Genomic DNA, 16,365 nt, shown 5'->3' with positions numbered 1-16,365 from the left:
TCCCCGGCCCACCCCTCCCCTGCAGTGGCAGTGGGGCCGTGTCCTGGTTAGTGTCTGTGTCCCTGACACGAGCCAGAGCCATCTGCGAGGAGGGACTTTCAGCCGGGAAAACGCGCCCAACATGTTGGCCCGTGGGTGTGTCTTTTCTCGATGATGATTGATGTGGGGAGGGCCCGCCCCGCCCACTGTGGGCGTGGTCACTCCCGGGCGGGCCCTCCCACCGTGGGCGTGGTCACCCCGGGCGGCCCTCCTACTGTAGGCGTGGCCACTCCGGGCGGGCGGTCCTGGGCTGTGCCGGACAGCGGGTCCAGCGGCCCTGGGAGCAGGTCGGTGAGCAGTGTTCCTCCACGGCCCCCATCCGCGCCCCTCGGGTCCTGCCCGGCTTCCCTCGCGATGGAAACAAACCCTCGCCTCCCGAGGCGCTTTTGGTCACAGCGACAGAAACCCTCGGACGGGATCCTGCTCCCAGGGTGACCCACGGCCACGTGTGGAGACGCCAGCAGGTGGCGTCTTGGGCCCGGGTGCACACAGAAGGCCCTGGAGACCGGGGTCTGGATTAGAGTCGGTGGCCACAGCGTGTGGCCCTCACAGTTCTGCGCCCGCCGCGGGTTCTCAGCGGATACGGATAATGGTCTCAAGTTACCACGGGGCCTTTGCAGAGGGAGCGAAGGGGTGGAGGCAGATCCAAGGCCTTGCGGCTGGCGCTCACCAAGGTCTCAAGGCTGGGCTGCTGAGGCGCCCAGGCTTCTGTCCTGAATGGACGGGCGGGGGGGGGACATTTGTGGGGTTTGGGGTCTCCTGGGCCCCCAAGGGGTTCCAGATGGATTCTGATCTCTAGTTCGTAGCTTTCCAAAACCTGGAGTTTTCAGAAGAGACAGCTTGAAGCAAAGTTCAGAACTCTGGTTCCCCCAGCGCGAGCTGAGGTGGGGATCCCAAGGTCAGTGTGGGGAGGGCTTCCCCGAGCACCCCAGCGGCCAGGGTTCCCAGCAGGGCCAGGGACCCCAGAACCCCAGGCCAGCGAGGAAGGCCAGACCCAGCCGCTGGCAGGTTCTCGTCACGGCAGCCTGGGTCACACGCAAACATGCAAATGAGGCGGGATTATGCTACAGCCCCCCCCTCCAGTGATGGGCTCTGCGGACTGTGAGGTCGGGGTGCTGCTGTACCCCAGTACCTCAGTGCAGCTCACTGAGAGGGCTTTAATGAGGACAGCACCCCGACCCCAGCCCCCACCCCACCCTGGGAGCAGAGGCGGGAAAGGGAGCTTGGCCAAGGGTGGCTGAGGCCTCCCGGCCAGTGCCTGGCGTCAGCCTCACCCTGGCCCAGCCTCACCTGGCCGCAGCTTCCAGTGTCTGCGGGGCGACCTGTGTGACCACACTTCTCCAACAGCCACGGACCACGAAGTCGGAACAACCTGTCTCCCATGGCAGACACCAGACTCAGGCTGCACAGGGTCCCCCCCCCCAGCCTGCAGCCAAGAGAGGAGCCTTTGTGGTCACCTGCGGCTGACCCGGCTCAGTCACCTACATAGGGCGGCACATGGAAGGGGCAAAGCCAGAGGCCAGAGCGCAGCCAAGGAGGGGTCGAGAGAGAGACAGAGACACAGAGGGAAAGAGAGAGAGACAGAGAGGGAAAGAGACAGAGACAGTGAGGGAGAGAGAGAGAGGGAGAGACAGAGAGAGGGAAAGAGAGAGACAGAGAGGGAAAGAGAGAGAGACAGTGAGAGAAAGAGAAAGAGACAGAGAGAGAGAGAGAGGCAAAGAGAGAGAGAGAAAGAGAGAGACAGAGAGGGAAAGAGACAGAGACAGAGAGGGAGAGAGAAAGAGACAGAGACAGAGAGACAGAAAGGCGGAGACACACAGAACTGGCCGTGGGGCTCACACCTGTCACCCCAGCTTTCTGCCAATGGAGGCAGGGGGTCGTGGATTCAAGGTCATCCTTAGCTACACAGAGAGTTCAAGGCCAGCCTTGTCTCGGGTGAGAGGGCGGGGGAGCCCTGCGGAGGCGGAGGCGGCGTCCCCTTTCCCTCTGGCCCTGTGCCAGCCACCAGCTGCCGCCTCGGCTCCCCTCCCCCTCCAGTGGGGGTGGGTGGCCCAGCTGCTGCAGCCCACACACCACACACCGCTCTGAGCCCCTGCAGCTGCCGCGCGCCCTGCCTGGGACCCCAAAGTCCGCGGCCCGGAAGCTGGGGCTGTGTGGTGGCCTTCAGACTCACTCCGGGGAGCTCTGATGGGAGCCCTCCTCTCCTCCCACTCCACGCAGGGGCTGCAGGGGTCTGCAGGTCGCTGAGTATGAAGCAAAAATAGTGAATAAGGGCCAGCGAGAGGGCTCAGCCGGGAAAGGTGCTTGCTGCCAACTCCGATGACCTGAGTTCAATTCCCCGGGGGCGGGGGGGGGGACGACGGACACGACCAAATCCTGCACAAGTGCCACACACATATATACAACAAAACAAAACAAATGAGCCGGGCAGCGGCAGTGGCGCACGCCTTTAATCCCAGCACTCGGGAGGCAGAGGCCAGCGGATCTCTGAGTTCGAGGCCAGCCTGGGCTACAGAGCAAGATCCAGGACAGCCAGGGCTACACAGAGAAACCCTGTCTCGTAAAAAAACAAACAAATAAATAAAGTGTAATAAATGTATTTTTATTATCTAATAACCCAGCAGGTGGTGCTGGCAAGGGGCACAAGTGGCAGAGCTGCTTTGAGGTCGGCAAGTACAAAGGTCCTGTGGTCAGCAGAGGCCATGACGCCCGAGAAACAGGAAGAGGAAGGACAGGGGATCACATGTCCTTGCAGAATGACCTTGAGCTCCTAACCTTCCTGTCTGCACCAGGCCTGGTCTCTAGTTTTGTTATCTTGAGACAGGGTCTCAATCTGTTTGTAGCCCAGGCTGGTCCATGACACAGAGTTTACATGCTAGACTGGGACCCAGCGCTCTACCTGGGGGGCATCTGTGGCTGGAAGGGACCTGGACACCCCTGCCCCCACCCAGACAGCCAGGGGACAAGGAGGTCACACAGATGCTTAGAGGTCTGAGTTGGCCTCTGCTTCCACCAACTTTTTATAAGGTTATTTGTTTATTTTATTTATGTGGCCGTGAACTTGTCTGTCTGTCTGCCTCTTGAGCACAGTGTCCCCGAAGGCCAGAAGAGGGCGCTGGATCCCCTGGAGCTGGGTTTACAACGGATTAGGTGAGGCCTGACGCAGGGGCCAGGATGAGAACTCAGGTGCAGCGGAATTCAGGGCAGCAAGTTGTCCACTGAGCATCTCTCCGGCCTCCCCGCCCTTCCTAAGAGATCAACGGTGAGGCCCGAGCCCTGGGCCCCGCGGTCCACTTCCTCCTGTGTGGCTATAGGGGCCCTCCCTAGGCTCCCGGGCTCCTGGAAGGGACTGCCCCTCCTCAATCCCCAGACACCTGCGGCCCCCCCACCCCCGGCCTCCACAGCTGAGACCAGGACCCCTGTGACTTCCCACAGCCCTGTGTGTGACCTGGCTGTGCTGGAGAAACCACGTTTCTCCTCTGCAGGAAAGACCAGCCATGGGAGTCCTCACCCGTGTCCCAGCACGTGGGAGGCTGTGGCGGAAGGATACTGCCTTCCAGGCCAGCCTGGGCTATGTAGGCCTGTCTCAAAAAAAAAAAAAAAAAATCGGGGGAAGAGAGGTGGGGGGGGGGGGCACAGTCAGTCAACGGTTTGCCATGCGGGCGTGAGAATCCAAGTTTAAGCCCCAAATCCACTTCAAAAGCTGGGTATGGGCTGGAGAGACGCTCGGTGATTAAGAGCACTGGCTGCTCTTCCAGAGGACCTGGGTTCAATTCCCAGCACCCACATGGCAGCTCACAGTTGTCCGTAATGCCAAGATATGACACCCTCACAGACTTACTACATGCAGGCAAATGCACATAAAATAAAGATTAAAAAAAAAAAAAAGCTGAGTATGGCTGTGCACACTTGGGGCAGGCCGGAAGTCCTCCAGGCACTTGCTGGCCACCCAGTCTAGCCGAATTGGGGAACTCTATCTTCAGTCTCAAAAACCTAAGTTGGAGGGTCTGGGTGGCCTGAATTCGGTGCTGGGACCCACACGGTGGCCGGTGAGAACTGATGCCCGCAAGTTATCCTCTCCCGATACGCTGGCATGGTGGAACAAGAGCATGCTCACACATGGATATAAAGACATTTTATTTATCTGTTCATTCATTCATTTGTCTACTTAGAGACAAGGTCTCACTGTCTAGATTTGTAGACCAGGCTGGCCTGGAACTCACTCTCTAACCCTGGAGATCTGCCTGCCTCTGCCTCCTGAGTCTGAGATTAAAGGTGTGCGCCACCACCGCCGCCCGGCTAAATATAATTTTTTTTCAGGGTATATAAATAAGTCAGTGAGCAGTAAAGGAGGGTAACCAAAGTTGACCTCTGACCTCCACAGGCAAACAACACAGGCATGCCTGGAGAGATAAACCGAAACAAAACCTACCAAACAGAAAACGCAGGGGACGGACACACCGGCGAGCAAAGCTGTCGAAAACTCTGGGTGGAACCAGCTTCTCAAAGCAACATAGAAAGAACTGAAAGTCCCTCCCCTCCAGAGCCCACCTCAGCTCGGCACCCACACATTTCTTCCTTCGCTTATTTCCCGGATAGATACCTTATTTTTCTTCTTCTTCTTCTTTTCTTCTTCTTCACAAAAACTTACCTTTCAGACAGGCGAGGTGAGCAAGCCTGAGATGCCCGGGGAAGCTCAGGCAGGAGCCTGGAGAGCTACGGGCCAGCCTGGGCTAGCGAGCGCAGGGGAGGGGGGCTGTGCTGTGCTGTCTCCCCTAAAAAGCTGATTAAGGACGGAGCAGGGTGAGGTGGCACAGGCCTGCCACCTCCAGGGGACCCGCTGTTGAGTTCCCAGCACCAGATGGTGGCTCACAGCCCTCTGTCAGTCCAGCAGGGAGAGCTGACGCCCGATCTGTCCTCTGTGGCCACCAGACACACGCGTGGTGCCCAGGCAGATGCGCAGGCGAAACACCCAGACACAAAAATAAATGAATAAAAAAGAACTTAAGGAGTGGCGCTTTGGGTGGTGATCGGTCTCCTTCTGTGTATGTAGCCCAGGCTGGCTTCATGATGCTCCTGCCTCAGCTTCCCAAGTGCTGGGATGTTTATCCCAGGCCTATTAGTATTTACTTATTTTTGAGATAAGGTCTCATGTAGCCCAGGCTGGCCTCAAACTCACTATGGATCCGAGGATGACCTTGAACTCCTGACCCTCCTGCCTCCATCTCTCAGTCGCAGGGATGAGAGGGTGCCCCACCGTGTGGGTTTCTGTGGTGCTGGGATGGACCCCAGCCAGGGTCCGCGTGCCGGGCAAGCGTTCTAACCACTGGGCTACAGCCCGGCCGGGTGCCGCTGTCTAACGGTCAGTTTGTTTTTCCTCCTGTTCTGAAGGACACAGCTACTCCGCGGGTTCCAGCGTGCCAAGGTCTTTTCCACCCAGCTGCCACCTCTCCCAGCTCGCCGTCAGCTACGGTTCGGAGCGTCCAGTCACACTCAGGGCCCGCTGTGTGATTTTGCTGTTTATTTGAGGTACAGTCCTGCTCCGTAGCCCAGGCTGGCCTCAGTCAGCCTCCTAAGAGCTGGAATGACCGGTGGGCCACCAGGCCCTGCTCCCCGTCCGCGCCCCCAGCTCCATCTTCTTGACTAGTTCTGGGTTTGAGCCTTTTTTCTGCCCCGGGAAGAGGGCAAGGACCCCAAGAATACAGGGAGCTCATCTGAGAGCAGACACTTCCTGCCCCCCAGCTGCGTGTGTGTGTGTGTGTGTGTGTGTGTGCACGTGTGTATACATGTGTGTGCGCGCGCACGCGTGTGCAGGTTTACATGTTCCTTGGATATCAATCCTCAGGAGCCATCACTATTATTATTATTATTATTATTTAGCCATTTAAAAGGTTTTGTTTGTGTACATTAGACAGAGCACACCAGTTGAGGTCAATGTGTGGGAATCTGTCACTTCGACCATGTGGATGCTGGGTTTGAACTCAGGTCATCGGGTTTGGTGGCAGTCACCCCGACCAGCTGAGCCATCTTGCCAGCCTCCTCCCTGGAACCTTAGCGCTTGGATTATGCTCCGCGGTGGTATCAGAAAAGCAAGACAGAGAGTCCCTGTCTTTGTGGGGGGGGGGCTAGTCTGCCAGCGACCACGGGGGATTAATATTGCGACGTGAGGGGGGCTGGGAGGCTTCTGGGCAACGGCACAGGGAGGGGAGGTAACCCACCTGGAGGGCACAGCCTGGCGAGAGGCCCCGAGGCTCAGGTGGGAGGAGGTGACTGACGGTCAGGGCTCGCGGTTGAACTGAACCGGGCGGGGTGACCAGCTCTGAAGGGGGACATCAGTCGGTGGGTCAGTCGGCTGGTGCCGATCGGTGATGACCCGCCCGACAGCGGTCCCCACGCCGAGTCTTCCCCGAGTTCAGCTCTCACACTACAGATCCGGGGTGTCTGTGTCCCAGTTATCCAGTCACAGCCTGTGGAGTCTACAAACGGAGTCTTTACTGTTCTCTTCACCCGACGTCGCCCCACAGCCAGGTTCCGCTACATCAGGTCCCTTGTGTCTTTGTGTCCCCAACATTGAGTCACCCCCCAAGTCCTCAGCATGTGGAGGCGGCCATCAATGACTTCTGACCTTTTGCCCTTTGTCCCGAAGGGCAGGCATAGCCCAGACACCTTCCCCCTCGTCTGGAGAATTGGGCAGAGAAGCCCAGCCCACCCTCCAGCAAGGGACCTGTGACCGTGAGCCTCAGTTTCCCCATGTGAATATCGGCTGGTGCGCTCAGTCCCGGGTGGGGGTGAATCCTGGGAAGAAGGAGGATACCCTGATATTGTCCCGAAGCGGCCGGCCACACCTTCGCCCTTGCCACTACAGGCAGAGGTCAGCCGGGATGCCCGCGGGCCGGCGTGTGGGTAGAGGCCAAGCGGGTTCCTTGTCCCCCTGCTGGGCCTCCCTGGGGTCACTAGGCCGCATGGTGCCCGTGGGGGCTGACAGGGAGGCGCCCGGTGTGTGGACACATTGTCCTGGAATGTGGCAGAGCAGGCCCTGGGGGACCTGAGTCAGGGTCTGAGGTGCCTGGCCAGAGCTAGGCTGTGTCTTCCTCGCAGGCCACCCCTTCCCGAGGTGCATCGGGAGGGGCTTGGGGACCATGGTGGGGTCTCCTTAGCCCGCCATCACGATGAGCTGGGCCCAAGCTGGAACTGAAGGACTCTGTGCTGGGGTTGGGGTCCATGCTGAGGCCAGTGCTGGGTCAGAGGTCGTGGAGAGGTCCAAGGTCAGGGCTGCAGAGATGGCTCAGCAGTTAAGAGCACTCAACAGCTTCTGCAGAGGACCCGGGTTCAATTCCCAGGTCACATATGGAGGCTCACAACCGTCTGTGACTCCAGTTCTGGGGATCTGACACCCTCTTCTGACCTCTGAGGACTCCTACACACACATACGTACACTAGAGCACACACAGACCCATAAAAATAAATAATATTAAAAAATAAAAGCCAGCCGGGTGGTGGTGGCGCACGCCTTTAATCTCAGCACTCAGGAGGCAGAGGCAGGCGGATCTCTGTGAGTTCGAGGCCAGCCTGGGCTACCAAGTGAGTTCCAGGAAAGGCACAAAGATACACAGAGAAACCCTGTCTCGAAAAACCAAAAAATAAAATAAAATAAAATAAAAGCCGGGCTCAGCGCCGGGGTCTCCCTTCAGTGGGCGGAGCTAGGATGCACGCATGCACGCTCTGGTTCCATTGCCAACACCACGTAAGTCACATGTGGCGGCACACATCTGTCGTTTGCTCAGGAGGTGGAGACCGTAGGATCCTTGGTGAGTTAGTGAATTCAAGGCCAGCCTGGGCTACATGAGACTGTCTAAAACACAAGGAAAAGGAAAAGAAACCCTGGGGTTCAGCTTGGTGCAAGGCTTGTCCGGTGCTGGGGACCCACGTGACAAAGTCTACTCCGCGCATTCATCCACTTCTCACCCAGCTCTCCTGGCTGACCCCTGGCTGCACCCCAGGGCCACAAAGCCCTGCTCCCCTTTCCTCCTCCTCCAGGGCCCGAAGCCACCCTCACCCAGCACCGCCACGGTCAGTTCTCCAGCATCCTTCAAATCCACCTGGCTGCCCACCCACTCTTCTGTCTTCATCAGGGCCTTTCTCAGACCCCGGACCTTGGCTAGCAGGAGACGCTGGACAATTCTAGCGGGAAAGTCTAGGGTCCAACCTCCTACACTGATCCTTGAAACAACTACTGGAGTTTTCCATCAGAGACCGGACGGGACCTTCCTACATCGCTGTGTCTGGTGCTCACACCCGCTTTTGGGGATGAAACCCAGGCCCCCAGCTCACATAAGCCCCCGGCCCCTCACTGGGGATTCTAGGCGGGGCTCCACCCTGACCACGCCCCCAGTCCCTCACTGGGGATTCTGGGCGGGGCTCCACCCTGACCACGCCCCCAGCCCCTCACTGGGGGTTCTGGGCGGGACTCCACCCTGACCACGCCCCCAGCCCTCACTGGGGATTCTGGGCGGGACTCCACCCTGACCACGCCCCAGCCCTCACTGGGGATTCTGGGCGGGGCTCCACCCTGACCACGCCCCCAGCCCTCCTTTGGGGTTCTAGGATAGAGCTCTACCTTTGAGTGACACCCTCAGCCTTCTTTTTAACTTTTCAGACAAGCATCACCCACAAGTTTTCCAGGCTGCCCTTGAACTTTCACTCCTCCTTCCTCAGTTTCCCTGGAGGCCCAGCTTTCCATCCTCCTAGTCTGTCTGTCCCCTTCGCTGATGGGAGTTGGCCCTTGGCGCCAGTGGGGCGCTCCGTAATCCTGCAAAGGTGACCGGGCACACAGTCCGAGGGCTGGACGGGAAGGTCCCGCGGCAGGTGGACCGGCTCCCCCGGCCTCCAGAGCAGAACAAAGGGCGTCCTCAGGGGCGCGGAGGCGGGCAGGCCGTGGGCCGCCCTCAGGGCCCGGCTCCAGCCCCTGGCAGCCTGTCCTCATGCCAGGGCACACCCAAGCCTCGGGGCTGGGCAGAGGTGACAGCCGGAGAGGGCTCCCCACGCTGTTCCACCGGTGACTCAGCCCCAGGGTGGGCCTCCTGGGGGAGGACAATGGTGGCCTGTGGGGCCCTGGAGAGCTTCCCTACAGGTGTGTGGCCGCGGGGCGCGCGACTCCCAGAACCCCGGTCTCTTTCCCTGGACAATGGACTCACTCTCTGGGAAGGACGCGGCGGCCTGTGGCCGGAAAGAGCACATCGGGGGCCGTGAGGGCGGGCGTCTCTGATGACTTCTTGCTTTGGACGACAGGTTGGAGGGGGTCCCAGCCCCCAGGGCAGCAGGGATGCCCAGCGCAGAGCATGCCGCGTCCTGAAGTGAGTGTGGCCCAACTCTCGAGTTCATGGGATCAGGGTTGAGCCACAGGAAGGGCTGAGGGCTGTAAGGACGGAGATTCCATCCAGAGCCCGAAACCCCTCAGCAGGGACGTGGAAGGACCAGGCAGGAACTCACGGAGCCGATGATTGTACTCACACGTTTTCCTGTTGGGTAAACTGAGTCCTGGGCAAGTACCAGGAACCTGCCCGAGGATTCTGAGACCTGGGGGAAGGATGCAGGGTTGGAACTGGGGGCTGGGGCTGAGTTGGTAGAGAGCTCTGGATATAGGAAACCCTGGGTTTCCTCCCAGCCCCGCATAACCAGGTGTGGCGTAGACTGAAGCACTAGGTGGGGGTGTGGGGGTCGGGGATGCCGACAGGAGTTCAGGGTCATCCTTGGCTACCTAGGAAGTTGGAGGCCAGCCTGGGTTACATGAGCTCCTTTCTCAACTCTACCTCTGCCGGCTCTGAAAGGGCGGCGTCACCGTCCCCAGACCTGTGCGGTGCCGTCCTTGGCGCCGATCACCCGGTCCCCAGACCTGTGCGGTGCCGTCCTTGGCACCGGGCCCCCAGACCTGTGCGGTGCCGTCCTTGGCACCCGTCACCGGGTCCCCAGACCTGAGCGGTGCCGTCCTTGGCACCGATCACCTGGTCCCCAGACCTGTGTGCTGCCGTCCTGGCACCGATCACCCGGCCCCCAGACCTGAGCGGTGCCGTCCTTGGCACCGATCACCCGGCCCCAGACCTGTGTGCTGCCGTCCTTGGCACCGATCACCCGGTCCCCAGACCTGTGTGGTGCCGTCCTTGGCACCCGTCACCAGGTCCCCAGACCTGTGTGCTGCCGTCCTTGGCACCGATCACCCGGCCCCCAGACCTGTGTGGTGCCGTCCTTGGCACCGATCACCCGGTCCCCAGACCCGTGCGGTGCCGTCCTTGGCACCCGTCACCCGGTCCCCAGACTCGTGCGGTGCTGTCCTTGGCACCCGTCACCCGGTCCCCAGACCTGTGTGGTGCCGTCCTTGGCACCGATCACCGGGTCCCCAGACCTGTGTGGTGCCGTCCTTGGCACCCGTCACCCAGACGCGTGCGGTGCCGTCCTTGGCACCCGTCACCGGGTCCCCAGACCTGTGCGGTGCCGTCCTTGGCACCGATCACCCGGTCCAGGGACCTGTGTGGTGCCGTCCTTGGCACCCAACTGGAGCGCGCGATCCCCCAGGGTGGATCCGCCCTGGACGCCCCTCTTGTATCTTCCTTGAGCCCCAGGGAGCTGTGAAGACCCGGCTGTCCGGGCACAGCCAGGGCAGAGGCTGGAAGGGAGGCACGGAGGGACAGCGGGCCTGCAACTGGCCAGGAGACCCGCCTGCCTCGGGCTCCCCTCTGCCTGCGCCACTACACCTGGCCTCGTTTTTTTTTACATTTTATTTTCATTTTTAATTTTTTTGTTTTGTTTTTCGGAACAGGGTTCCTCTGTGTAGTTTTGGTTCCTGTCCTGGATCTCACTCTGTAGCCCAGGCTGGCCTCGAACTCACAGAGATCCTCCTGCCTCTGCCTCCTAGTGCTGGGATTAAAGGTGTGCGCCACCCCACGCGCGGCATTTTTTGATCCCGGGACAACTATTTTCGAGAGCAGGAAAGGTGGGTGCACGTGGGGTCTCTGTGCACGGAGTAGGGCGGCCACCGTTCTCCGGTCTCCGTTAAGGACCCGGCACGCCCTCCCGACCTCGATGCACCCGCTCGCAACGCCGAAGACCCAGGGCCGACCCTAGAAACGCAAATAGAACCCACTGGACGTGGCGGCGGCGGCGGGCATAACAACCAGAAAATAAAACCCCAACCTCCGCCCTTCCACCGCTCTCCCGTCGAGAGAGCTTCTCGCGGCCTCTCGCTCTGAGAATCCCGCCTCTGCTGTGGGGGTGGGGAATGCAGACGGCGCCTCACCATGAATGGTTGAGGCTGCTGTCAATCAAAGCTGCCCGCCTCTCCATTGGCTGTCTGTGGTGGGCCTTATCTTTCAATCTCCTGGTCCTTCCCGCTTGCGTCACGGACGCTTTGCTCAGGGCGTGTATTCCGCCGCGTAGGCAGATAGTCCCTGAGGCTTCGCCGCGGCTTGATTGACAGCTAATATCTCCGCCGGAAGCACTTTAGCATCAGATGCTGGTTGACTCTGGGTGCCATGGTAATATCTGTGGGGGTTCTGGCAGTGGGCGGTGGTGAGGTGGCGTGTGTTAGGGTCGCCGCAAGAGGCGGTGGAGGGATCCGTGGAGCGCATCCGGTCGGGGCGCGGCCGCGGCGACTTAGGGGAGGTGGCTTTCTGATGGCGGGGGCGTGGCTTCCCGGGGGCGTGGCTTCCGCGGGCGGCGCGGGGCGGGGGGGGGGGCGGAACATGTCTCCCGCCGCAGGAAGATGAGGCAGCGCCGGCGGCTGCGGGCGTAGCGGGCCACCGCGGGCCACCGCCGCGCGCCGCCGCCTCTGCTGCAGTCCCTTCCCGCGGGGCCTGCTCTGCGAGACGCCCGAGAGGGGCCAGGCGCCGCGAACGCGAGTGGGGAGGAGGAGGAGGAAGGACGCGCGCCCCCGAGCCCTGCGCGTTCCCGCCGCCCACGCGCGACCCTCGGGGACGCGCCGCCACCCTTTTGTCCCCGGGGTCCCCGAGGGCGGTGGGCAGCAGGGAGCCCCGGTGCGCCCGGTGCATGCCCCCGCCCAGCAGGTGAGCGCACGCGGAGGGGCCCCCGGGCGCGCGCGTGGAGCGTACGGGGACGCGCGCACGGTGGGGACCCCCCCCTTCTTCTCTGCTTAGTGCATGGAAAAAAAAAGTTGCCTCCGGGTCTCTCTCGGGTCCGCGGTGTGGCTGGGGATGGGGTGAGCCCCCAGGGGAGGTTGCACGCGTCCCCCTTGCACAGGGCCCCGGGCCCGGCGGCGCATTGTTCTCTGCCTTCAACTTTGCGCGCCTGGAGAGGGGGGCGACGTGGAGGGGACGCGCGCACTTGGGAGCAAACTTTGCCCAGGCCTCTTTTGTGATGGTTCTCTTTGGACGGTCACCCAACTTCATCAGATAGGGGCACTCTAACTCCTGGAGACCTTGGGGGAGGTGTTCCCCTTACCGCCTACCCCCCAATCCCCAGCCTCGGGGAGGGGGCTCCCCGTGGTCGGAGCTGGAGTTTGGAGGGAAGAGAGAGGACCATCTACTCATTTCATCGTCTAAGGGGGCCTCAACTCGTGGGTGTCTTAGGGGAGGTGTTCCCTCACCGCCGACCTCCACCCCTTCACTCGAGGAGGTATCTCCTTGATCCTGGCTGGAGTTTGGAGGGGTGAGGGTCATCCCCGCACTCCACGACCTGGGGGTTCCCTAACTCTTGGGGGTTTTGAGGGAGGTGTCCCTTTCCCACCCACCCTCAGCCAGAAAGGCCCCCCAGCCCTCCGTCCGAGTTGGAGTTTGGAGGGAAGAGTGAGGACAATCTCTTCACTTCATTAGCTAGGGGTTCCCCAACTCCTGGGCATCGTGGGAGACACATCCCCCCGACCCACTCGGGAATGGGCCCCCTAATTCAAGCTAGAGTTCGGAGGGAAAAAAGAACAGGTTCTTTTGTCTGTTACAAGAAAGGGACCCCTGGGTACAGGGAAGGTGCGGAGACGTGGGGACCCCAAGATGGGAACATCTGCTCCGTGTTAATGTGGGGCGCGGCACAGCCCTGGGTTTGGGACACGGTGGTGGCCTGCCTTCGAGCCTCAGAGAGCTTCCAGCCTCTCCCCTCCCTCCCGCACTCCTGCCGGAGTGGGGGAGGGAGGGAAGGGAGGGTTGTCCCCAATTCTGCTTCCCTCCCAACAATCCAAGAAGTCTCCGGTTGCCCCACTCCTCCCCCTCCCCACAGTGTCTGTGGCACCCCTGACCCCCTAGGGGGTACCTAGAAAAGTCGGTTTCAAGAACCCCACAAAAAAAAAAAAGTGTGGTTTTGTACAACTTAGAAGAAAAAAAAAGTCAGTTTCACACGTCCTCCGAAAAGGATAAAAAGAAAAGAAACCGCGGGGGAGGGGTGCTGTGGGCGTTTGTTTCCCACCCCGTGTCTGAGTTGGGGAACAAAAGAGTTGGGGTCCTTGAGCTTCTGGGCATGGGTCCTCCCTCAACCCCAGAACCTCCTTCCCGACCCTGTGGTTTCTCAGGCCTCCCTACCCCTCTCTTCTTTCTGGGGAACCCTGGAAAAAAGTTTAATTTTTTAGCGTCTGGTGGCCGGCTAGGCTTTCCTCTCTTCCCCCGGGTGTGGGGGGATGCGGCCTGGCAGGTGGATCCCCTCCCCCGCTGGTGGAGCAGAGCCCCTTGGACCTGAAGGGGAATCCCAGGTCTTGGGGACCCCCCCCCCCGCAGGGTGATGTTGGTAAAAGGATGTTTTCAAACTTCGCTCTGGATAATTCCCGGATATATCCTGACAATAAGACAGGCTGCTTGGTTTTGTTTTGTTTTTTAACTTTTCTGCATGAGGTTAGGTTTCAGGGGTGAGAGGGAGAATTTGTGGGTCCAGGCAAAGCATCTGTTCCACCCATGAAGTCTTGAAGTTAGGAGTTTGTATTGCTTTGAATTTGGGGGTGACCAGGGTGTTCTGAGTTTTGAGTGTTCTGTGACATGCTGAGTGGGAAGGTTCCACCAAATTCGTTTGGAGGAGGCAGAGCCTGGGCCATGGCTCTCCTGGAAAGGACCCATGGACAGGCCACCCCAGGGGGTTGACAGCGAGTATCCCTGCCCCCCCAACCCCCAACACCGGTTTAAAATGTGCAACTTGGTGCTCTCGTGGTCCTTTGCGAATGGAGAGTGTTCATATGTGTGTACCCCTCTCTATTGTCAAAATTCCCTGTTTGCTCTAGGGAAGGGTCTACCGGGGATCCCCCAAACCCCAGGCTCCCTGCCTCCTCCCCCCAGGGCCCCACAGAGCCCAGACCCTTGCCTGTAATTCCTGCTTGTCTCTCAGACCTTCTGTCTCCCCTGTCCCACCACACAGGGCTGTCTCTAGGCCTGGGGAACCCACCCCAGTTCCTACGCCTGCTGCCCTGGCCGGACGATGAACCAGTCTCAGAGGATGGCACCCGTGGGCTCCGACAAAGAGCTGAGCGATCTCCTGGACTTCAGCATGGTGAGCCGCCGCCCGGCACCTGCCCGCCCCCGCGCCCCCCCCCCCCCCCGCACCTGCCCCCTGCCTCCAGGCTGGCAGGTTCTGTCCAAGTGGAGCCCCCAGCTCCCCGGCAGAAGTGGGAATGGAGGAATGGAATCCCCCGTGGGTATGGTGACACCCCCCAAAGAAGTGGGCCCACCTACTGCTTCCCAGAGAGAGGGAAGGGCTAGTCAGGGCTCCAGCCCCTCCCCTGGCACGCTCACCGCACAAGCCCCATGTGGCTGTGGGGGGCTGGTGGCCTTGGCTGTCTAGTCAGGAAAGTCACCCTCAAAGTTACAGGTGGTGAGAATGAGGTCCCATGCTGGGGACCTCAGAGAGAAGAGCCACCACCTCCGGAGCGCCCGTGACTTACCCTCCCCTGTCTGTCACTCCTCCGACTGCTCCCTGCCCCCCCCCGCCCCCCCCAAAGGCTTTCGGCAGCCCTGCTCTATTAGCATGTCGTCCGCCCTGGGGGGGATAGGTGGTCAGTTTCCTGCCTGTTCTTCAGCTCTGTGAGTGCCCGAGAGGTTGTGCAGGCAGGTGAGGGTCTCCTGGTGGGCATCTCCACAGCCTAGGACCCTCAGCTCACCCATCTGTGCAGTGGGCACCCTTGTGGCTATTGGGGGAGGGGGAGGGACACTGGACCTGTGCTTCAAGAACCGGCGCGGTTTTCTAAGCTCTGTGGATTCTCGCAATCCCAGCCCCACCCCCAGAAGTACTACTGAGCCCTGAAAGCTCCTAGGGCGACTTCCGGTCTGAATTCCCCTGCTCCGACCCACAAGGCACCCAGGCCACAGAATTCTGCCAAAAACAAGGGTGCCCACACCGAAACAGCCCCCGCTCGCCAGCCTGCGGAAATGCGGCCCAGGGGATGGAGCCCCGAGGCTCCGGGAGGCCCTGTGGGTATTTTTAAGGTCCCTCTTATTTTTGCCTCCCTGGCTGAGTAGGCAGAGGCCCCAGCCCGCTTGTTTTTTTGATTTTTTTTTTTTTTGTTATTGTTAAACTGACAGGTCACGGCCTAGTGGCCCGGAACACACAGCTTGGGGGTGCAGGCTCAGCCCTGTTGGGCCCATGGGAACACCCCAAGCCTCTGGGCCACCTCCTCTTCAGTCCAAAGGCCCAGGGTTTCCCCTGATTTAGGCCAGAGAGCACCCTGGGGTCCAGAGGGGAGGCTGAGGGGGAAGCAGATAGGGCTCACCTCCCCCGGCGGACCGTGTGTGGCCAAGGTGGGAGGGGAGTCCTTGGTCAGGGTTCTGTTTCTGAGCTAGGGTCTCATGTAGCCCAGGCTGGTCTTGAACTCTTAATCCTCCTGCATCCGAATGTCAGGAAGACAGGGCCTGTGCCACCTTGTCCAGTGTCCATTCTTCACTTTTTTTTTTTTTTTTTTTTTTTTGGTGGGGTGTGTGTGTGTGTGTGCATGTGTGCATGCGTGTGTGCGCGTGCACGTACCATGTTTATGCCTGGTGCCCTAGGAGGTCAGAACAGGGCATCGGATCCCTTGGAACTAGAGTTCTGGATAATTATGAGACGCCATGTGGGTGCTGGGAACCGAACCCGGGTCCTCTCTCTGGAAGAGCAGCCGGTGTGCTAACCGCTGAGCCGTCTCTCGGCCCTGCGCCTCTCTTCGATTTTTTGAGATGGGGGTCTCACTCTTTAGCTTGTGCTGGCCCCAGATGGAGCCACGTGCCTGCCGCTGCTCCTCCTCCTGTACGAGGGGCAGGGACGGTGGCCCTGCACCGGTCCTGCTGTGGGTCTGCACTGCCACTGCCTGGTTATCTGCGGGGGTTCAGAGGACAGTGTGGGTGGCGTGGGGCCCTCCACCGCTCCTGTCACTCGGCC

The 16,365-nt window shown here is 60.4% G+C and overlaps 1 protein-coding gene and 1 long non-coding RNA gene across 2 annotated transcripts in view; both read left to right on the top strand.

The window, feature by feature from the left end:
* The first annotated feature begins 291 nt into the window (after positions 1–291).
* Positions 292–5,042, top strand: LOC119086487. Its single transcript, XR_005089785.1, has 3 exons — positions 292–326; positions 3,130–3,301; positions 4,424–5,042. It is a non-coding gene; the product is annotated as an uncharacterized LOC119086487 (long non-coding RNA).
* A 6,393-nt stretch (positions 5,043–11,435) lies between these two features.
* Tcf3 (transcription factor 3) overlaps positions 11,436–16,365 on the top strand; it is a 29,257-nt gene continuing 24,327 nt past the window's right edge. Inside the window, 2 exon segments of the mRNA XM_028861178.2 lie at positions 11,436–11,567; positions 14,377–14,508. Coding sequence (XP_028717011.1) covers positions 14,437–14,508 — 72 coding nt within the window. The 5' untranslated portion in view covers positions 11,436–11,567; positions 14,377–14,436.

The sequence above is a fragment of the Peromyscus leucopus genome, chromosome 22, assembly GCF_004664715.2.
Source record: "Peromyscus leucopus breed LL Stock chromosome 22, UCI_PerLeu_2.1, whole genome shotgun sequence".
In the NCBI taxonomy this organism is placed as follows: Eukaryota; Metazoa; Chordata; class Mammalia; order Rodentia; family Cricetidae; genus Peromyscus; species Peromyscus leucopus.
This window is presented reverse-complemented; position numbering and strand designations above follow the sequence as displayed.